The sequence below is a fragment of the Hydra viridissima genome, unplaced genomic scaffold, assembly GCF_058129835.1.
Source record: "Hydra viridissima isolate aposymbiotic clone 2 unplaced genomic scaffold, HvirCarnegie_v1 scaffold_8, whole genome shotgun sequence".
NCBI classification, from domain to species: Eukaryota; Metazoa; Cnidaria; class Hydrozoa; order Anthoathecata; family Hydridae; genus Hydra; species Hydra viridissima.
This window is the reverse complement of record NW_028324307.1, coordinates 14,247,501-14,271,991: the sequence shown is the minus strand read 5'-3', so window position 1 is coordinate 14,271,991 and position 24,491 is coordinate 14,247,501. Positions and strand designations below refer to the sequence as shown.

The 24,491-nt window shown below is 29.9% G+C and overlaps 1 protein-coding gene across 1 annotated transcript; it reads right to left on the bottom strand.

The window, feature by feature from the left end:
- Positions 1–9,758: 9,758 nt before the first annotated feature.
- LOC145194913 (uncharacterized) lies at positions 9,759–20,093 on the bottom strand. Its single transcript, XM_090095611.1, has 9 exons — positions 18,348–20,093; positions 16,257–16,730; positions 15,969–16,163; positions 15,010–15,257; positions 14,627–14,798; positions 14,395–14,542; positions 11,750–11,950; positions 10,395–10,493; positions 9,759–10,271 (listed from the first exon to the last, which is right to left on the bottom strand). The coding sequence occupies exons 1-9, from the start codon at positions 19,236–19,238 to the stop codon at positions 9,985–9,987; spliced, it is 2,715 nt and encodes a 904-aa protein (XP_089951737.1). The 5' UTR covers positions 19,239–20,093; the 3' UTR covers positions 9,759–9,984.
- Between the last annotated feature and the right edge of the window lie 4,398 nt (positions 20,094–24,491).

The following is a 24,491-nucleotide window of genomic DNA, read 5'->3' as shown; positions in this document are numbered from 1 at the left end:
CAATATTTGTTTTTGTGAACCATTTTTACATTTTACAGAACCTCAATAACTAAAGACATGTTCTATGGGCTTTTAAAAGTAAAACTTATTATGATTATTCGAAGATCTCAAATTGTTTTTGATTTTGAAAAAAACTCGTTTTTCATGATCAAAATAAATTGGGATCCTAAAATCTTTATAACTGTCATTTTCTTCTTGGATCATCTTCGTGGAATATTTCTTCCTGGATTATTTCTTCTTGGAATCTGTATAATAATATTTAACAAAAAAATGTAGAGAAACAAAAAAAAAAATTTTAATGATTATTAATTTCAGAACATTTATTTATTGTATTTTATTTATGACATATATAAACAGGGGTTAGACAAAATAACGGAATACCTTCAATAACAAACAAATTTATTCTAATAAGGGGTAGGACCCCCCTTTTAGCGCTATTTACAGATTGAATCTAATGAGGTATTAACTCGTACAAGCTTTGAGTGTATTCTTATGGAATTTTTTTCCATTTTTCAGTCAAAACTGTTTTTAGTACTTTTAGTGATTTTGGTGGTGGATATCGGCTTTATAAATTATTTTCGTGCACTACAAACGTTTAATGATATTAAGATCAGGCGATTGTAATGGCCAAAAGATGAGTTACATCCAAAAAATGTTCATCATGAAATTCTAGCAGCTCTTCCATAAAATCCGACATTATGAAGCTCCCGACGAACAGTTTTTGTAAAAACTAAGTTTTTAAGATTGCTATTAAGTTCTGCAGCAACTTTAACGGCTGCTATTCGGTGATTCTTGGTGACAATTTGAGTTAAAGTACGACAGTCCTTATCAGAAAGTGTTTTTTTTTTCTTCCGAAATTGTACTTTGATGACGATGCTTTACAGTGCTTTTAAAATGCTGCTATTGCTTTCGAGATTTTACCTCTTGAAATATTTAGCATCTGGGCTGTTTTGGTCACGCTTGGTAAAGACATACGGGCACCGACTATTTGGCCTCATTTGAAATCGGATAGGTCAGTCATATCCGAGCAATTTTACTTTGTTAAACCAATTTGATCTAAATAAAATATATTAAAAATAAAGACTGGGTACATTATATATATATATATATATATATATATATATATATATATATATATATATATATATATATATATATATATACACGCGCGCGTCGTTAGAAAAGTAACGCACAATTTTAACATAAGCAGGGAAAAAGAAAAAAATAGTTAAACTACAGTAAATTTCATTTCAAAAACTGAATTAAGAATTCTTTTTTTAGTTTATAATAGATGCTCGAAATGATGAATGGATATTTTAGGATTTTAGTTTCATCAACAACTTATTGAGTGGAGCAGCAACCTATCCTGTCCTAAGCAACACAATGCAAAAATTCTGTCACAACTGATCTTCTTCTAAAGATGGGCGACCTAATTTTTAAAGGTCGAGAACATAACCTGTTTCTTCGACTTTACCAACTCATCTACTGATGCTGTGTCTGGTGAATGGGTCTTTTATTAAACCACGTGCTCGTTTGAACTTTTATATTGCTGCTGTTGTACTTTCTGCACCAATTCCATTATAGCATTTGGCGATGAAATTCTCTCTTACATAGAAATAATGTTCATGACTGTAATCTCAAAGATAACAATCTACAACATAATATTCCTTACTTATATATGTTTAAAAAAAGAACATTCTAGAAATATTTTCAATATTAGTAACAGACAAATGAAATTGTGCGTTACTTAATGAAAACCCTGTATATACACACTTACACACAAACACGCACACACACACACACACACACACACACACACACACACACACACACACACTCACACACCTATACACCCATATAGTCGGCATGAGCGCATTAACATTTTTGCCAGGGGGTATTTGCCCCCACCCAGGATTTTCAAAGAAACTTTTTATTTATAAAAATAAAAAGCAAATTTCTTCTATTGAAAACTTTTTTATCTACTGTTTTAGTAATAAAAAATTTTTTTTTTAAACCAGATTTTGTAACTTAGTTTTTATGACTATCTTTTATGAGTTATGGTAGATATACTCACTCGCTCCGCGGAATATACTCGCTTGCTCCGCAGAATATTTTATGACCGATTCTCAGTGAAATTTGATCTAATGCAGTTCGTCAGGCAGACCTACTGTACTTACTAGATGATTTGGTGTGTCGCAAAATTTGTAAATACGCACTGGCTGTTGTTAACATCATCTCGCGATATAACTAGGCCAAAGTATTGATATTAAAGAGCTCTACTGGAACTTGAATCGAATGTTTTAGCTAGGACCTCTTACTTAGCCAAATCTGTCACAGGTAAACCTTGGTTGCATGTTCATGGGAACGTTTACCAGTTGCTCTTCAAGTACAATGTGCAGGTTCGTCACGGTGGGGTAAAAATACACCAAAACTGATACTTGCTGAGAGAATATTTGTTACCCCAAAAGTCATACCTCAAGTCTGTATGGATATGTTGAGGACAATCTGGCAGACATATATTGGGATGTTCAGCTTGAGTTTGCTTTTTTGTACTATATATATTGCTACAAGGTCTCCATCAAATATCTTGTGCAACAGATAAGCCAGGTCTGTAATAAGTTGGCGCATCCTACCTATCTCACAACCACAAACTAACTTAACCGTAATGCAATTGTGGAGATTTTCCATCGTTTTTCAAACTGCGCTCTTCATTTTGCTTGAATAAATATTGTAAACTTTGTGGCGGCCCTCAAAATCACTTCCGGTGCAAGTTGGTATTCATTATGGATATTGTGCAAGTGTTCAGAATAACCATATCAGCTTCTACAATACATACGTATTCTACATCGTTAGCGTGAGACAAACCTAATGAAATTCTACTAGCCCAGCCGTTAAGTTGTTTGCATCATCATATTTGATCTAAATATTAGACTTCGAGTTGTCATACTGCGGGCGTTGTGGATTGTTGGCTTACGCAAATCTTTTTGATACCATTGAGATACGTAAGCCTTTTTCTATGAAAAGGTGCATGTCTATGCCTGTCATTAACTCAAGTTCAATTTTAGCCTTTTTCAAGAACAACATAACAGTAATCGCGGACTATTTTCAAGATTTCTATACCGAGTCTGTCAATCCTCTCATCACAGCTATGACTGCGTTGCTTTATCAAGTACTACTCGATCAGTTCTAGTAAAACAATACCAAATTTTATTCCATACTTAATACTTTGGATTAATAAGTAAATTTCATGGCATCGCCTGCGACATACATTTTGTTATTGATCAATATTATTGCTATTGTTCATACTCAATTCACCAGTCATTAGGCCGGGTGAATAAAAATGAGCAATTGCTTTTACTCAGTTATTGGTCAGCTTTACGTGAATAAAAATTTCAGTAGTTTTCCTCATATTTTTATTCACGTAAAGTTAAGTAATTTACTCAGTAATTGAGAGTTGGGCAATCTCCGGTTTTCTGTCTCAGGCACTTTCACTTTTTTACCAAGATCTCGTCTAACAAAACATTTTTTTCTTCCACTTCCTGATTTTCTTTTGATTGTTCTTAAATCGTTTCACAATAATACAATGACATTTTAAAACAATTAGCTATTTAAAATGATGAGCGGTTTCCATAAACACCACATCAGAACACGCGCAGATTTTTTCTGGTACATGTTTTAGCATTTTAATTTGCAGGGGAAAATCATATTTCGATTTCAAGGAGCTATAAAATCAACCAACTGTCGTTAAAGGTTGGTTATATGGGTTTATAGAGAGGCCTCACTTTTCTCTTATGTAACAAGCTTTAATCAAACGGTGTGTTTGTTTGTGTGGAGATGGGAAAGCCAGGGGGAGGTGTTATTTTTAAGAACATTCAATTTGCTTTCCGTTAACATAAACTTTAATTTATTTTTTTGCATTGATGCTACCACCATTTATAAAATAAGCAAATTTATTGCATAAAATGATGACAAACAAGTCAATCAAACGCCAATTGAACATGGCACTTAAAATACTTTGCGATGTGCTGCGATTGCTATTGGGTACTCTTTTTTGCTATTTTTTTCGATTGCACATTCGTTTAGTGTTAATCAATCTATTCACGGGAATTTGTTGGGCAGTTTAACCTTTTGGAGAATTTATTTTATTTATTGATTTATTTTTTACATCATTTTGTTAAATGTAAACTGTTAAAAGAACAGTTCTTTTACCGTTAGGTATGAAAGTCACATTACATTTGGGAACAAAAAAAAATTTCTCTGGTGCCTAAATTTTCATTACTGATTCTAGTTATATTTTTCACGCAAATTCCAATGATACCATCTGTTTATTTCTATCAGCTAGTTTCTAAGATATTCTTACTTTTCTGACCCAACAGTTCTAACATTGCATAATATTAACAGGCCATAGTTTACCAGTATAATTTTTGTGCATTGCACAAAATTTATACTGGTAAACTATGACCTGTTAATATTATGCCTGTTAATATTGTGCCTATCAAGGACAGAAAAAAGCCCCCACCCCCCACCCCCACCCCACCCCACCCCCACCCCCCCACTATTTGAAAAACCTGCATAGATTTGAAGAATGGCTAAAGTATTTGTTAGGTAATCTTCAAAATATTTTTTTTACAAAACAGCAAAGAAGATAATTGGTTATATAATAAAAAAGAGGTAATTAACGCTAAAAGCAGACCAACAAATGATAAAAGCTATAAAAAGTTTTAATTTTACTGTATCATTAAATTTCGTTAAACTATTTTCTTTGCCATGAAAGAACTTAAGAATTTATAATTTATTAGAACTTATGAACCAAAAGCTGTTAGCTTAATTAAAAAAAGTTACTTCTTCCCATTTTTTTGCTCACTATATGTTATCTTAAATATATAGTAAGTTAATAGTGTAACTAATAAGTGTGATAAATAACTAAACAGAATGTTTTTCAGTAATTATTTTCTCGTATTTATTTTTCAAAATGATTTACAAATCGGACATGAAAAATTATGTCCCTGGCCTGAAAGTCCATGCCCACCATCATTTCTATCACTGCCCTCTTTCTCTGCTGAGCAGTGGTGCACAGAACTGAAGCAATCTTTTGATGGGCTTATGTCCCTCAAAGGTAATCTACCTGAATTAATTTTAAAAAAATTAAAAAAAAAAAATTTAAGCACATTAAGTATTTATCTACACCTCTAAATGTGTTCCATTTTGATATTTAACAAGATTAGAAATTGAATTTTTTTACAACATTTTTAACAAAGCAAATATTCTCTGGAATGCCAAATTTTCTTTTTTCTTTTTTCAGTTCGTCAGGTTAGAATTATTTTGTTCTATCTCCCATTTTAAACGTTGAAAGAAAGTTTTTGATATTTTTCTATAAGTAAAAATTATTTAAAATTTTACTATTACTTTTTTAGAAATAATAACTTATTCTTTAAATAATTTATATTTAAAGAAACTACTTTGAAAAAAAATTTCAAAAAAAAATTTATTTTAAAAGTAATCATTACTTAGTAAAATTAACAATTCATTTTCTCCCAACGTTTAAACTTGGAGATAGAACAAAATAATTCTAACCTGACGAGTTGTAGAATATAAAGTTATACAAATTAAAACTGCGCGTTAATCAAATACTTCACCAAGATAATTTTGTTAACTTCATTAGCAAAAAACATAAAACTCTAACATAATTAAATAAATGAAAAATAAATCACATTCTTTTTCTTTTTCTTCGTCTTCTTCATCTTCTACTTTTTGTTCTCCGTATTATTATCAATTCTACTACTGCCATGTTGTTATTGTCATAACTATGTGTATATATATATTATTATTATTCATATGTACTTATATGTACGGAAGATGCACAATAAGTGGCATAAAGACTGAGCTTTGAATTATAAACCTTTCCCTAGTCGTTTAAATCAGCATTAGCGTTTTAAAACTTTATTAGAACTTTAATGAAGAAGAATTAGCGCTGAAACAGAAGTGAAATACATCAACAATCACGGCCGAGACACCCAGCTGAAATACATCTGCTTAAAACAATTTTTTTGTGTGTCATCGATTTTTGAGCAAACTTATCCGTGTAATTTATCAAAGTATTTTTTAAGTATTTTTGAAAAAGGTACCATCAAGCAATCTTTTAACATGGATATTTTCTCTCTGTATTCCCTTAATCTCAGTTTTGGTAGCCTACTTTCATCAGAATTTATAAGACGCACGGCAACAATAGGCTCCAGATCTCAGTCACTCGTACCGCTTGACTATAACTTTCAACCTTTATTGGGGGAAAAAAAGGAAATCAAAATGAAAATGCAAAAAAAAAATTCACACATTTTTTTTTAACAGTGAAAAATTTGTGAGCGAGTGTACATTGGAGTGTGATGAGAGTGCATGCGAGTATACATGCAGTGGTATTTCACCTCCGCTCACTTAGAGTGAATTTTAGAGTCAATTTTATCAGTCAACTTTAATTTCTACTTTTACATAAGATATCAGGCACTATTAGCGGCTATTATCAAGATTAACCACAAAAACTTAGTAGTCCCAAACCTCCCTTTCCATACTGCTAACCATTGTTTTCTTACAAAAATTCTGTCGCCCGAATTGAGTTGACTAACGCAGTCATCATGGAACATCAAAGTGATTGGGCAAATATTTGGATCCCATTTAATAAACATTGAATAAAGTTTAAATAAGAAGAATCCATGGTCGAGTTAGGTATAAGGAAGTCATTAATGAACGTAATTTTTCCATATGCTGAGTATAATATGCCACTTGAATGGATGTATGTTATATACTCAAAATATACTTTAAAATCTGTCCGAATTTTATTTCAATCAAAAGATAACTGTATTTTGAAGGTCATTAGCTTAATCATATCAAATATCTTCGGGACCATATTTTAATCGATTTAAAAAAAAAGAAAGCCTTTAACCTTAAATACTTTTTTTGTGATGCGTTTGCATCTTTATGATTTGTACACTTTTTGTTAAACAAAACTTAACTAAAATAAAGAAAGCAATCAAATGAACAAAAATTAATAACTACATAAGTAGAACAAACAACTACCTAACATTAAAAAATTCCATCAACATTACATTTCTCCATTATATTCATCTTTTTGTTTACAGTTCTCCATTGCATTCAAAGTTTTGTTAATAGTTTATAGAATAATAAAATGAAATATCTGGAGGATGTGGCTTAAAAATACTGAAATCTGTTAGAGAAAAATTTAATCTAAAATACCTTCCGAAAGAAAAACAGATTGGCTTTTACCTTAAGTTTATTTAAACTCATATTTTTCTATTTTTGATTCTACATAATAAACCCATCAGTTCTTACATATTCTTCAATTATCTCACAATTATCATATAAAATTTTATTTAACTCAAATATGTGATTGAAAAATCTCTGAAACTATTATTCAGAATGCTCTCTCATTTGAGAGCCCCCAGAAACAGATCCGGATTTAACATTAAGAAGAAAGCGGGACATGGGGAGAGTGGAAGAAGCGAATATGAAATTGTTTAAACATGAAAAAACTTAATGAAAATGGTGCAGTATGAGAATAAGGGAGAAAGTCACTTTTTTAAAATCAGCAAATGTCAGCAGATTTCCAGTTTGTCTAGTTCTAACAATTATTTTTTTGCGCATGTTTATATTGTATTCTAGTTTAGACATTTTGTTCATGATTCTTGTAACTATGACATCTGACAATAACTTTGACATTTTGACAAATTCTCTGTTATTTTATGATTCATTTCTCATTCTCATAAAATTCAATTGATGCGTCTCATTCTTTATCAAGTCAAAATTTGTTTGTCACTTCTCACCACTTATTGGTAAAACCCATATGTAAAAATTTATTAATTATGATTCATTTACAATATTGTCGCCAATATTTAAACTGAACTCGCACTCTGTTTTTCGTTTGATTCGGACTTTGTACTTTGGTTGACTCGGAACTTTATTTATTAATCTTATGTGTTTTATTTGTAAAAAAAAAAATGTTATTAATACTTTTCTTTCTTTTCACTTACAAATAGACTAAATAGAACGTATCTTAGAAATTGAAGGTGATATCAATTAGTTTTCAATCTTTTACGTAGGAAACTGATAATATAAATACGGATATGAAAAGTAATTTTATAATTGAATAATAAAGAAAAAACGATTTAATTTCAATATCAAAAAAGCGTCAGTGAGCTAAGTAGAAGTTGAGTTTTTTTGTGAATAAAGAACAACGAGTTGAACTTTTTAATTAAAGTACATTTATTTGAAAAGCTGATTTGAAATATTGGATTTATACTAATTATGATATTCTAGTTTAAAAAAAAATTCTTTGGTCTTTTTGTTAAACCTGATGCTATTTAAATTCAATGATTCCTCAATCAAAAAAATTAATCACAAAAATGCAATCAAAAATGACTGCATTTTAATGTTTTCTGCAAAAGGCTTAAGTCGAAGAATGTTCAATTTTGTTAAAGAATAGTGCCCCTTTATGTAAAGTTAAAGTTACGTCATACATTAATGTTGTTTATATATGTATATAGAGAGCGTTCGGATCGTCTTCAGCGCATTTAAAAAGTATCAAGAGTACGGAGCTCTCTTTGATTTAAAACTATAAAACAGAGGAAATGAACTTTGAAAAAACAAAACTCAGCTTTGTCAAATGCCAAATGGTTTTCATAAATATAGTACTGAATCAAATTTTTGGAACAAAATTTATTAGTTGATTAAAAATGAAGATGCAAAAATTTTGTAATTCTTTTCGGCTGAGGATACTAAAACACTAAAAAAATTCCTTTATGAAATTAAGTAAATTATTAAGTGTTAAAAAGGTCTGATTTATGACGAATGCTCTTCTAAAACTTTGTATCCCAATTCATTAACTTACTTTAAATCTTTAAATGGCGGAGCACGAAGATTATTCAGAAATGGCAAAAAAACCTAAAAAAAAAAAAAGATACGAAGGAAGATCAGAGAAAAATAATAGGAAGAAAAAATTAGCACACAGCAAGCACCGATTGTCAAGGTTCAACTACTTTGGGATTATGAAAGAAAAAGACAGAGCTCATTTGTTAGAATTGTTTGCTCTCTGAATTGCAAGGATGTGCAAGATTCCCGTTATGCTACTTTAACAAATTTTCATGTTACTTTAAAAGGATCACGGAGAATTGAGCCTTAAGTTTATAACAGCACAAATACAATATCTTTATTAAGTATAAAGAGCAAAATACTAATTGTCTGAGCTTTCCTTACTCATAGTTCATTCGCGACTAAATTCATGAGTGATATTTGGAAACATTTCTACTAATAGACTGTTAGTATTAGCGCTATCAAAAAAGGCTACAAATAGGCCATATATGTAATGCTTGCAAGTTTTTTGCTGAAAAATTTATACCTCTTCAAAAACAGTGTTTAGTAAATCTGCAACAAGCACTCCATCGGAAAAAGTTATTTTCTGTGGTAATCGCTGTAAACCGAGTTATACCATTCTTTAACCTGGTAAAGCTTCAACATAAAACCTTTTTATAGAAGCTAATATTATAGTAACTTTTAGTATTTAATACAATTAGTAGAAGAGCTGTTTTTTTAATGACTGGTTAACATCCTGTAAGTCTACAAAAAATTACACGATAAAGTTTGTTTACAAAAAAATTGTCATAATTTTTTTTTCATGAAAAATAATGGAAAAATAATGGAAAAAAATAGAAAAAAAATAGAAAAAAACAAATTAACTAAAAACAGCGTAAAAAGTTAGTTTACAAAATATCTTATAGGAAATTATTTCGAAATAAAAATTTTCAAATTAAAAATTCATATAAAATAATATTTTTTCATATAATAAAGTTTGATTACAAATCTAAAAATTATTTTCAATAAAAATTTTCTTTAAAAATATTATAAATTTACGCAAAAATGTGTAAAAACATATTGATGTACTAAAAACAATAACGAAAAAAAACAAACAGAAAATTAACTTTATAAGCCAAATAACTCTTTTCCCCAGTCGATAATTACATCGTCTGTGGGTAGGGTTTGTGTTTTAGTGCCCTTTTCCATTCCTTGCTGCTGAAACATAGTTAAATTCCATACGTTACCACCACAATTCGCTAGGATAGAACCAGTCGGAGTAAAATAAACATTGTTTGCAAACAAAGGTATTAATGCGGAGAGATCATTCGGGTTACAACTACCCAGATTGTAAATCGTCGTTTGCTGACTAACGCAGATGTTGGAAAAATATGTATCGTTGTAGCCCGTTACATCTAAAACATTTTACTTAAGGTCAGCGAGCAGAAAAACATCATTTTTGAAGTTCAAAAAGACGATTAAAAAGCAATTAAAACAAAATGTTTTTCATCTTTTGAGGATATTTTAATTTCGCTTACATTTCATTTGACCAACAGTAGAAGCACAGCGGTCATCTTTTGGATAAATGTAAATATTATTCTGTGAATTCAGATCATGACCAAGATAGTCTTTAAAGCCTTGAAAAGACAAATACATTAAAACTTTTCGCAATATTTTTCTTTGTATCAAACAATTTCTCTCATTCAACTAAATATCAATTTTAAACACTGCAATAGGAAGCATATATGTAAAAAGCAGATGAACACTTTATTTACAAAAGACACAATCCAAAATGTTTCAACACAACAAATGTTGCAAAATGCCACAATCTATATAGCCACTGGACCTGAGAAATTGGATAAATTTGATACTTTCATTCATTTGGTGTGGTAAGAAACAGCAATTATATATTGAATAGACAAAGAAAGTAAAAAAATCTTTCAAAAAGCTACAGAAATGAGTAGTTCTAGATTTGCGAGTGTGCTATAGACCATCTTCACGAAATAGTCCCTAAATGCAGTCCCTGAGTAAACTTCCATGTTCTCTTAGAACTTATTGAAATGAGCGTCGACAATAAGGATTTTGAGTGACATTCTGCATCTCATTTGTCTTAATTCTTTATGAATTAAGATAAATGAGATGCAGAATGTCACTCAAAATCCTTATCTTATTCTAAAACAACTTCACATAATTTTCAGCCTTGTGATTACCCAAGAAGCCATGAACAACTGCAACAAAACTGTTCCAAGCTGCTTTTTCTGTCCTGCTCAGGAGCTTGGCAAACTTGTCACATTCTATGATCTTCTTGATCCGTGGTCCATTAAAGATAGCTTGCTCTAGTCATAGCTTTAATCAGCTTTGGAAAAAGATCTTGGGTGCACTTAAAAGGTGTTATCAAGAGCAGTGATAAATAACAGAATATGCAGTGGTGGCATAAGTAGATTCTGTGGTTCTATCAGCGGCTCCCACTACACATACCTCTTGCCCACAGAGAACTCAGTCAGTTGTGGTCAATCCTTTCTGTGATTGTGCGCCTTAGTGTCACAGCTGATCCAGCTGAAGCAGAATAAAACTCTTTATCATACAGCTATTAAAATAGTTCTTTACTACGAAATACACAAGAAATATGAGCACCTCTTACAATATTATTAGATCATTATGCCAGATGAAATTGAGCATGGTACTTATTAGATAATTTGTTTTGAATTTTAGTTTTGCTAAAATACTTGTTTGTAACTTGACATTATTCTCAATCAAAAGTTTATAATTTATCATAAAGGAAATCAATTATTTTCTAAAAAGCAACTGATTATTACACATATATAAACATATGCACATATAGATATTTTTAAAAAAACAAACACATTTTTATCTAAATTTTGTCAATTCATACCTCCGTAAACTAAGTAATTAAAGCTATCAAGCCAATGACTAGATCCATCATCATGATCGATAGGCCACACTGACCGATAATTATTTATTAGAAAGTTTTTATAAATACGGTTGAGATTTACATCTAAAGATACAGTCCCATTAGTTCGGGTGAGATATGGTACACGATCCCATGTATTAATTGGTCCATGATCATCAGTCTCTAAAATGTTTAAACATCTGATAATGTTGAGAGACAAAATAGCAGTTCTTATATAACATGGCATAACAAAATAATATGGTGGTTCTTAAAATATCAAATTTTTACTCTCCTTCACTAAATGTTACCATAAAAAAAATTGTATTGGGTTTAAAAATTAGCTTACAAAAGTAATTTTTAGGTTCAACTTAATATGGTTATATTAATAAGATTTAAATACTTCAAAAATTAAAAAACTGTTTTTTAAAAAAAAATTTTTTAAGACTTCATTTTAAAAAAATTTTGGTTAATGTGGGTAAAGCTGGGATATATTCAAAAAGTTTTATCTTAAAAACAATTGAAAAATATTATTTAAATATTTCAGAAATGTAATATTAAAATACTAAATTATATAACTTAAAACCTAATATTAAAATTAATGTTAAAAACATCATTTTCTAATTTCAGAAAGTTTTGTCTTACAAACAATAGATTTATTGCATTCACTCAAAAAATGTTAAACTCAGTTTGTATATTTTTGGTCGTTTGTTGTATTGTATTTAAATATTTTTGGTCGTTTGTTGTATTGTATTTAAATATTTTTGGTCGTTTGTTGTATTGTATTTAAATGTTTTTGGTTGTTTCTTGTATTGTATTTAAATATTTTTGGTCGTTTCTTGGTATTTTATTTAAATATTTTTGGTCGTTTGTAATATTGTCTGTCATATTCTGCAAATGTTTTGAACCAAAACAACCCATTCCAACAAACTTGTAATTTTCTAGATTTGAACAGAAAGCAGAATCTTTTTAATTTATTGTTATGAAGTATGCTTATGTAAATATTTTTGATATCTTCTTGTTTACTCATTATATTTTGGTTTTCTTTATATGTCCCACATACAAGTCCATTTTAAATGAACAGAAAGACTGTTGGCTTGTTCAAACTTTGGTATGTAGACCACTTTTTTCTACCCATGTTTTTTTTTTTTTAAAGTGAAAGGCCATGAGTGCATTTTGGTTCTTCTAAAACATTTGGAATTACAGGAGAGAGCATGTGAACTTACTGTTTTATACTAAAACTGGATCTTATCAAGAAAACAAAACTTGTTTCTAATACCTCCATTTGTTTGTGTAACAGTTTTAACTGCCAATTCTGCTAAAACTGCCACACAAGGAGGGTAAAATTGGTGCATACTAAGAGTTAAGGTTTAGAGTACAAATTTCAACTTCAAACCTCAATAAAATGGTGTAAACTGTTTTCAGACATTTTTACATTTCAGAAAATCAAAGATCTATTTTTAAGCAAGGTTATATTTTTTCCCATTGTTTTCAGTTAAAATAAAAACATAAAAACTCATTGCCGTTTTATGCATGGAGATTAACCTAATGACTGTCCATTCAAAAAAGTTCAAGTAAAAAGTGCACCAGTTTTTTCCTGAATTGCTAGGAAAATAAGTTCCTCTGACTGTAAGTAAATCAGACTTTAATAGAATTATAAAACCAGCTAAACTCATCCACACCTGAATGTTTCATAACTTGAATTCTTGAAGAAAAATATTTAATAACAAATCTTTACACCAACATAGTTAAAAATAATTTTAGATTTTACAAACACACCTCTATTTAGTAAGTTAATTTGCATAAAAATATCAAATATACCAGCTCATTAAACAGCAACCATAACTATCTGAAGCCAGGATTAATACTAAATATAAACTACACATCTGTCACAAAAAATCCAAATACCATGGCAATTGCTAACAATAATCTTTGAGGTAATAAAAAGTTTATATACTTGGTTTGAAAGTTGGTATCTGTGCAAAAATAGCAACTTTGAATGAAATGCTCTAAATATACTTGATACTTTTTTTTTTTTTAAGTCAAAAGATAAAAGATCTGCTTTATTGGTTTTGGAAACAAAATTCAAATAAAAATTGGCAAAGTTAGAAATATATGATGTGCCAGTTTTTTACCCACAAAACTTCATTCATCACTTTTTACTTGTAATGACCTTTTAACCTGATAATGAATAATTGTCTACATATTGATGTTTTTTTTACTAGAATATTCATGAGAAAATTTTTAATTACTTCAAAAGGTGGAAACTAATTCTTTTCAGACCTAGATTGATCTATTTCTGGAAAAAAACTTTTTTATAGGGACCTGACAAATAGAAAGCTTTGGGCTTTCTCTAAAACATTATTGTAAGCTAAATTTCTAAACCCAATGCCATTAAGTTATACACATTTAGGGATAAATCAACATTTTTTAAAAATTACCTTGCTTAAAAACCCTTGTTCCAAAATAAAACATTTTATAAAATGAATAAATATATGAGCACAAACAAGTTAATTAATGAAACAATTAATTTCAAATGTTTAATTGAAAAGAAAATTGAATAATACAATTTAGTAAAACCAAATGAAATTATTTTTTTTTTTGAAATTGAAACTGAAAAAGTAAAGAACCTCTAACAAAATTGAAGAGCAAATTATTTTGAATTAAATTGCCGCCTCCAAAACCATCATTAATGTTTATTCCTGCACGCGGTCCATTGAAAAATACATTAGAATCAATAGTTGTTCCTCTTGAAACAGATTGCACAAAAGCATATGTCTGCGAAAGAAAATAAACAGTGCTTTTTTACATTTTTGTAAATATTTTAGGCATTTATTTATGACCATCCCAATATAAAGATACCTGTTTTCCCCAAATACCATTTTCAAAAATAACATTTTTAAAAATTGTGGTTCCAACTGGGTGATCACCATCACTTCCATCAATAAGATTAGATTGGCCAACTAATACTATACCATTATCACCAAGACGGAACATGGTATTGTAAGATATTGTAAGATTTCTATGAAAACCTCTAAAAGGAAAATTCATTTGTACTAACATGATTAACTTTTGCTAAAAGATGAAAACTATTTATTATTATATCATATATTATGTAGGTATACTATTCATATTCTATTTGAAGTAAATCGCCTTCTTAAGGCAGAGTAGGAAACAAAAAGGTAAACTTTAAAAAGATCTCAAAAAACTAAAAAATGTTGGCAAATGAAAAACAGCAATCTTACTTCACAAAAATCCCATTTCCTCCAGGAGAATTAAATACACAGTTACTTATGTTAACACCAACTGTCCCTTCTAAGAATACTGCACCATTTGGATGCACAGACCAATCTCCCCCACTAGGTACTTGATAAGGCTCCAAGAAAGTTTGAGTAGTATGAAAAAAAGTAAGACCATGAACTGCAGTGTTCGTGATAGGATTATCTTTGGTTCCAATCAATCTAAGCAAGGAAGGCAATTGAGGAACTTGAAACTAAAAGAAATTTTTTTTTTGACAAACTGTTTATAAAAGAAGAGTATTAATGTGCAATTTTCTAGATATTAAATAAGAAAAAAGCAAATCAGTATTATACTTAAATACTTCAAAAGTCTTGTTTTAAAACATAATATTAATTTGATTTTAAGGTCATCATAATTACTAGTAATTTATTATCTTAGGTTAAAAATTAATAAGCATAGCTAGTTTTGCAATGATAAATAAAAGCTTGAATCTTAACTTTTATGCAACTTAATCTGATTAATTTTAGTTTTAATATTTTTGTAAAGATTTCAGTAAAGATTTTAGTAAAGATTTTAGTAAAGATTTTAGTAAAGATTTTAGTAAAGATTTCAGTAAAGATTTTAGTAAAGATTTCAGTAAAGATTTCAGTAAAGATTTTAGTAAAGATTTTAGTAAAGATTTTAGTAAAGATTTTAGTAAAATCCTTCAGTGGGATAAACAAGAAAAATTTGGGTTTTCAAAGCATTAAGTGTTTTTGAACATGAAGAAAACAAATTATCGGATTAAACATATTGTCTCGAAGCTTAAAGGTATATTACCTAAAAGAAATGTCTAATAAAATATGTTTGTTTACAAAAAAAAACTATCACATTATTTTTCTTTTCTTGATGTAAATGCAGAGTGCATGTGTAAAAAATTTCTTAAAATAAAAAAGTTTACAATACACTGAAAGATAAAAAATACCATTTCTGGTAAAATGAACTCCCCATTCTCAGTAACATTTGGGAAAAAATAAAGAACTTTCTCTTCTTCATCATAAAACCATTCATTAGCAACATCAAGCTCTTCAAATATATTCTCTACATACCACTCTGCTCCATTACCTGCTCCACGTGCTTCTTGAAAGCCACCCCAACTCCATTGCAACATTTGATCATACTGTAAAAAAAAAAAACTCAAACTTTTAAATGATTCACTTACAAATTACTTAACTTTTTTTAACAAAAATATTAAATGAAAAAAGATAACTACCTGACTTCTAGTATCCAGTTTAAACATCCAATTACCCCAGTGAGCTCCATGAAAAGCATGAATAACACCAGTATTTGGGTTCCTCCAGGTACGGAAGTTAAATTCAGAATCATTAAAGTATTGCAGACCTGAGGGAACATTGTATATACCACCTGCAACTGGAGAAGATGATCCCCAATAGGATTTTGGTGGATGAAATTGAGAAACAGTTCCATCAATACCAACAAAGAAATTACTGAAATATGAATTCGGTCTACTAGGTTCCTGGATTTTTATATCTATTGGAGACGGATAAGTTTTTGGCTGCAACCATGATGCTGCTTCACCGATGTAACCAGTAGGAAAAGTGTGAAGACCTTGTGTTTCTGGGTTAGCATTTGGAAATCTGGCTTTGACAAAGCGATTATCACCAAAAAACATTTGGTCAAATTTTGGCAACTGATAAGCACTTAAATCAGCAGCATAAATGTTAACCTATTAAGAAATTATACATACATATATTAAATGACTTAAACTACTAAAACATATAAATTAAATATATTGAATAACTTTTTAGAGAAAACAAGAGGATTAACAACTTCAAGGCCCCTTTAAATTATTTTTAAAAAACTTTAAAAAATAAACAAAATTTTACTGAAGCTTAATGGCTTTAGGCCTTTTCTAACACATGTAAGTTCAGTTAATTTAGAACAACCCATGCACAATAATATGCAGAGTATGCACTACTTTGTATTTCATGTTCACAGTTAACTGACCATATTACTACTCCTAATAATTTACTGAACTTGGAAAGTTTTCAATTCTTTTCAAAACACTAGAAAACTGCTTACTTTCTTTTTTGCTTTACTTAAAGAAAATTTAAAAATTAAAGCAAAATTGCTACATTTTGGAATCCCATGTTATTAATTTGTTTGAGCAAGTTTGCCGCTTACATGTTTAGTTTGATATTAGGTTTTTATCTTACTTTCTTCTATCTTTTGAAACAACTTTAGCCCAATACATATGTTACCCTGATCTGTTTTATCGAACTCTCACTAAAATGTTGCTATTAAAGAATTCCCTTGAAAGTGACCTGTAAGATTATCTAGTTTTAAATTGATAAATTTGTCTGAAAAGGAAACTATTCTTCAGAAAATACTTGGTTATTTAGTGGACAATAATTTTAAATTCTGCAAAGATTTAATTTTATGCTCTGCAAGAATTAGCAAGTCAAGGTTTTCTTAAGCTTTAAAATATTATTTATTGGGCTCATTTAATATAGAGATTATTTGCTGCAAGTACTTTTATGATAAATAGTAACAGCAGTAGTTTTAATGAAACAGTAGGTTTTTTAAAACTGAAGCTGTTTCATTTATCTACTGCTTTTCAAAATAATTTCATTTAAAGCAGATCTAAAAAACTTAAACTAAAGAGCTACTTGTTTCACTGCATCTAGCCATGCTGACCATCAAATTTTTGAAATGTAACATAACAAATAGTCCAAAAAGGTTTTATTTGTTATGTAATAGCAATAATACAACTACACCCATCAACTCCACTTAATGCATCACATGATGAAAAGTCAAACTAATGATTCTTTGAAATGCATTTTAGAAAAAATAATTTGATTACACACTTGATACAAAATGATGCAAGAGCTTTTAACTTAACATTGTGGATACTGATATAACAACATTTCAGTCTGAAAAACCAGACAAAAACTCATTAATTCTACACTTCACACCTGGATCAGAGAAGGTATGCATAATTGACAAAAAATTGATAGCCAACAAAGCGGGGGCTCATACACACAAGAAATTACTTCAGTAAGTCTATGCTTACCTAAAGAATATCATAATGGCACCCATGATAACAACCAATTGGCATAAAACAACTTAAGATTTGATAAAAGAGCTAATAAAACAAGACATAATAACCATACACACACATTTAAAATTTGTTTGTTCTAGTGCACTTCTTAACTTATAGCTTTAAGTTTATGTTTCTGCATTTTTTCAAGAATAAAGAAATGCTTTTCAACTTTTGAGTGGTAGTGTATATACACACACATATACATATGCAAACATACATTTAAATTCAACTGTATATTACCTTCTTACCGGATACAACTCCACTGTATTTTTTAGTATTCCACATTCCATCTACTCTTATGTAACATTGGTTAGCAAAGTCTTTAGTTGTGTCATCAAAAAAGATAAAAGATGAGCATAAAGGCTTTTCTTCACATAATTCCTTACACTGTGATGCTGTAAAATATCCTAAGTAAATAATACTACTTGTGTTTTGTTTTGGAGCAAGATCTTCAAATATGGGACTTATATCCAAAAAAATATCCATTGAGGACTGAAACAGTTTCCAATTTGCCTGGATATAAACATCTGATGTTATATGTACTTTTTCATCTTTATAGTTTGTCAAAACTAGGTTGCTTGAAGAAACTAATAAAGGTGACGAGATGTTGTAAACACCACCCCTAATATTAACAACACATTTTCCAGGAAGGACAGATGTAAGCAGCTTCTGACATTCATTTATAGCTGACTGAATATCCCGAAAGGGGTCATCAAACTTTCCTGTGCTAAAAAGTTGTCCTTTAACATTGTCAACAAATATATTGTAAGGATCTTCAACTTGTATTTCTGAAGGCTTGTATTTCTTCTTATCTGTAAATTTACTGTCACAAGATTCTAGCTGTAGAGCCTCAAAAACAGCTAGCAGCTCATCACTTGAACCTTCACCAGCATTTAACTTTTCAGCCAATTGGTATGCTAACTTCTTAATTTCACAATCAAGATTTTCAGTAACTGACTTGGGCTTGCTAAAAATATTTTCTTTGTAATTTTTACCAAATATTTCTTCAAACATTAGTTTGTACTTTGTGGAAAAGACATCTTTACTTTCTTTTTTGCTGAAAACAATTTTGTGAAAAAACAGACTGAGAAGCAACAGTGCCATGAAAAAAATATTCATTTTATTTGTCATTCTAAAGAAAAGGATTTAAAAACTCAGTGCTTGTTTAAAAAAATAAATTTTCAAAAAGATAAGTACACTCTGGTCATACTTTTTAAAAGATCCAAACATAGAGGATAAATAATATTGTGCCAGAATATATATTTAATTTTAAAAATGTAACTCTGTGAAAGCTTTTGACACTTTGAACTAGAGGAACTCTCAGCTTTTAAGTTGTGTCACTTGATTTAAAACTTTATTACAAGTTTTGTATTAGTTTAGTGTTTACTGATCATTAAAACATTTTGAAATTGAATTCTTGTGTTGTTTGTAATTAAATTTTATTGGACTTTCAATACCAAACTCGCATCTTCTTCACAAGATAACTCAAATTGATTTTTAAAATGCTACTCAAAACAGCACCTCTAAACACTTTTCATTTAAATTGATATCATAAACTTGACCAAGTCACAGAAACATTCATTCTGAGAAAGTTGCTTGAGGTATATCAAAAAATAAAATCAATCCTGATTACACTACAAAAGCAGCAACTTTTATACAAAAGCAGCAACTTTTATACAAAAGCAGCAACTGTTAGACGCCCAGCTAACGAAGATCTTTTTAAACCATGAATATTTACAGCTTATATGGAATTTAAACTCATATTGAAATTTTATATTTAAAAAAAAAAACCAATCAGTTAACATCTGCTGGAAAATAAATCTAAAAATCCACTATGCAACACTAAATAAATTGTGCAGATAAACTAATCCAGTATTTAGTATCTGGATTAAAATATCTGAATGAACTTGACGAAGTAGTTAGTGTTATAGGCAAAGGTATAAAGTGGTGGAAAGTATTGACGTTACGTAGTTTCCTTGTGTTAACGGCTTTTCACAAGAAACTTTGGTAAATATATTTTGAACGGTTTTTTTTATGACGGTATTTGAGAGATTTTGATGGATTTTGAAATTGTAGCGGAAATTATATTGAAGAGAGAAGAAATGTAGAATTGCAACGTAGTATTCGCATCAAGAAAGCTAGGAATTTATAAGCATTTTTATATTTTAATGCATCTTATATTTTAACCGATTTCAGAAAAGTTTCGGATCATTTTTTTCTAGTATCAACAGATTGAAAATATGTTTTAGAAGATCGGTTGTTGCACCCTTAAATTACTTGTAGAGTCAAAGCTTTGTGTACAGTTTTTCTTCGGATTAAATGTTGTGTTCAATCATAGTCTCAAGAATATTCTTGTGACTATGGTTCAATGGAAGTTATTTAGTTTTCCAATTTCACGGGTAAGAAAATACATCACTTAAAAGTCGGGCGGCATTGGTATTAGCTGCCCGGGCTGTAGACCAAATTCATTGTCCCCTTGTTTAGGTATTTAAATCCAAGAGGCTCAAAAATTTACAGACCCTCGTTAGAACTTTTCGGCAAAAATAAATTTGTTATTGTGTATTGTACAGAATACAAAGAAATCAATAATAATTAACACATTTATTATAAAAGTTTTTATATGTACGCCACTTATTGATATATAACCAATACTTAAGATATACGTCGAAAAGATAAAATAATTATTTCATAAAATTAAAAACAGAACAAATAACAGCGAATAAAATATAAAACACAAATTAGCTTCAAATTAGAACTAGTGACCCAGCAAGCACACAACGTTAAAACAACGTTGAAATAACGTTGATCGACGTTGATCAACGTTATTTGAACGTTGTGTGCTTGCTGGGGATACTGCTACAATTATATACTTTTGTTTTCAAAAATTAAATTAAAAATAAAACTTTTGTCTAAAACTAAAACTTTATTTGGCCTTTTTCTATATACCCAAATGTTTTGTTGCACTATCAATTTCTATGGCGTCACATGTTTCTTGTTCAACAGACAAGATAGCTAGAATGGTCAGCCTTAAAAGACTTATTTTTAAATAACTTTTGATTAATTCCAATTTTATAAATCTTTTCTCAAAAGTGGCATTGTTTATGACAGTTGTTAGGACTATTCGAAGAATTACTATAATATTGGGCAGTGAATTGTAATAACATAGATGGGCCCATATCAACTAACTTATTTTGATTCCCTGTGGCAGCGACAAAAGCCCGTGAGCCAATTCGTTCAAGCTTGAAATCAAACCTGTGCCTTATCGTTAAGGCCGTTAAGGCCGTAAGTTGTGGCCGTTTGTCAATTCCTCTCTTTTCTCTATCAGTTTCTGCATCTGTTCTTGTGTTTAATATTTCATCTGTCTTTGTATTTAAAAACTTGGATTTAAAAGATACTTTGATTCAAAGTATTTTTTAATTCTAAGTATCTTTTGAATCATAAAGTCAGAGTAACTAAGATCTCTTTATAGTAACTAAGATATCTGGTATCCTGAACCCACCAAAAAAAGCTACTGAACTTGCCTAAACTGAAGCAGCATCTAAATAAACCAGGTTTAGCTTGAATGCCAGGAATGGATTGAGCTTGGTACGAATTCAAGTTTTGGATAAATTTCTTTTATACTTTGCTGAACTCCTTGATGCTTTCCAGCTATAACAGCAGCATTATCATACGCTTTGCCTCTAAAATTAGTTATTGAGACACCATCAGCTTCAAGTTTTAATTTTAGTGGCATAACTGTAAATAGGATCTTCACTTAAAACTCTCATTGGACCAATTTGTTAACGAATTTTTTCTAAAGCCTTATCATGTTTTATTCTATATATTGCTCTATTCTATATATATCGACAAGTTTGCTTTCTTTAATTTCTTTCAAAGCTTTTCTTGTTAAGTTTTTGTCATTTTATATATACATACATACATATATGTATATATAAAATATACATATATGTATATTTTATATATACATATATGTTTGTATGTATATATAAAATTGCAGATGATAATAATCTGGCTATTTGAAAATCTTTTACAATACTATATATATATATATATATATATATATATATATATATATATATATATATATATATATATATATATATATATATATATATATATATAGTATTGTAGAAATTATGTTAATATTTCCAGTAAGAGTGCTCAATACAGCGTAGAATAAGTAGAGCGAATATATTATTTTTGTTATTATATAAACTAAATAATTAGCTTGGTTTATATTACATTACTTAAAGTTTCACGCAATAGCGATCATTAGATGTTATAAACCGTAAAAAAATGGAATGTAAAAAGATGGAAAGCTTTGATGTGCGAAAACGATCTTAACCAGAAGCCTGTTTACCATTATGATATCAAATCAAGAAAATCCCCACCACAACACCCTGATCTTGTAAGTTTTGAAAATGATTTGCTTAATCTAATAAAGAATATCTCATTTACTAATATTCAAAATGATTTTCAAAGACAATTTACATCACGACATTGCAAAAGTCAAATCTTCAAATAACTTGTTACCTTTGCAGATTAAACTAGAAACATATATGAACTAGATAAGCCTTCTTACCAGAAGCTTTATGCGGAAAGCATTACTAAAATTTACAAAAAATCTGATATAACACAGTATAACAGTGTTAACATAGAGGCTAAATAAATTGCGAAAAATTTGGACATAGACGATAGAATAGAATGTCTAGCAATGTACTCAGCATTCATTACCCTAAAAGACCATAAGGATAATTTTGCCAACAATCCTCAGTGCCAGAACTCGGGAAAATTAGTAAAGTTTTATTAGATGATATTAATAGCAGAGTGAGAAAGGCCACCCTCGTACACCAATAGCATAATACAAAAGAAGTAATAGAGTGGTTCGAGTCCATACCAGACAAAAAATTATGTACTTTTATTCAATACGACATTAACGAGTTCTACCCTTCTATTTCAAAACAATTATTTCATGACTCTTTAATACACGCTAAGAAGTTCACCATAATTCCTGATGAATCAATCAATATCATCTACCATACTAGAAAAACTTTACTTTTCGCAGGAAATAATATGTGGAGCAAAAAATCAGGCGACCCTGATTTTGACGTTACTATGGGAAGTTTTGACGGAGCCGAACTGTGCGAGTTAGTAGGCCTTTACATATTACATACTATTGCCAGTGAATACGGGCTCAACACCACAGGACTATATAGAGATGATGGTCTCTGCTGCTTCTATAATATCAGCGGCCCTCAGTCAGAAAAAATAAAGAAAAATTTTGTCAACATTTTTAAAGATATATTCAACCTTATTATTACTATTAAATCTGATTTAAAAATTGTAAACTTCCTCGACACCACAGTTAATCTCCTTGACAGTACTTTTCAACCTTACCGAAAACAAGGAGATAACCTTATGTATATCAACGCCAACTCTAATCACCCACCTAATATCATCAAATCGATACCGAAAATTTCTAACCGCATCAGTAATATATCTACCAATAAAGAGGTTTTTGATAGAGCCGCACCGTTTTATAACAACGCTCTCAATTCTTGTGGATTTAAAAAAAAAAAAATTTCAATCAAAACACGCCAAAACGTGATGCAGGATCTCGAAAACGAAACGTTATTTGGTTTAACCCTCTGTTTTCACTGAACGTTAGAACAAACGTAGCAAAGATATTTTTGGGTTTAATTAATAAATGCTTTCCTAAAGACCATAAATTTCACAAATTTTTTAACCGGAACAACTTAAAAGTTAGTTACAGATGCCTCCGAAATATTAAGAAAATTATTACTGCTCATAACAAAAGAATTCTATCTAATTCTACTGACAATAATAGCCAATCAGGCAATTGCCAATAAACCGCTGCATGCCCACTAAAAAGAAAATGCCTTAAGAAAAACCTTATTTATATTTGCAATGTAAAAACTCAGCAGCAAGAAAAGGGGCATTATTATATTGGTCTCACTGAAAAAACATTTAAAGACAGATGGTATAAGCATAGGAATTCTTTTCGTTATGAAAGTAAAGCAAACTCCACTGAACTTTCTAAATTTGTATGGGAGTGCAAAAGTAAAGGTTTAGAACCCATCCTTACGTGGAATATTCTCGATCAGGCAGAACCATTTAAACCTGGTGGTAATTACTGTAATTTGTGCTTGACCGAAAAGTACCACATTATTACTTCGGAACTAGACTTGCTCAATAAACGAAGCGAACTAACATCAAAGTGCCGCCATGAAAATAAATTTTTAATAAAAAGCTTTAATGCCATCATAGCAGACACTCCATAGCACTTTTTTCGTATATTTCTGTCGTTACGTTTTTTTACGGTTTATAACATCTGATGATCGCTATTGCGTGAAACTTTAAGTA

Coding starts and splice junctions, on each gene's coding strand:
- LOC145194913 (XM_090095611.1), bottom strand. CDS start 19,238: ATGACAAATAAAATGAATATTTTTTTCATGGCACTGTTGCTTCTCAGT. Junction 11,951..14,394: donor GCTCTTCAATTTTGTTAGAG/GTTCTTTACTTT, acceptor TAAACATTTTAG/AGACTGATGATCATGGACCA. Junction 10,494..11,749: donor TAATTACTTAGTTTACGGAG/GTATGAATTGAC, acceptor TGTCTTTTCAAG/GCTTTAAAGACTATCTTGGT.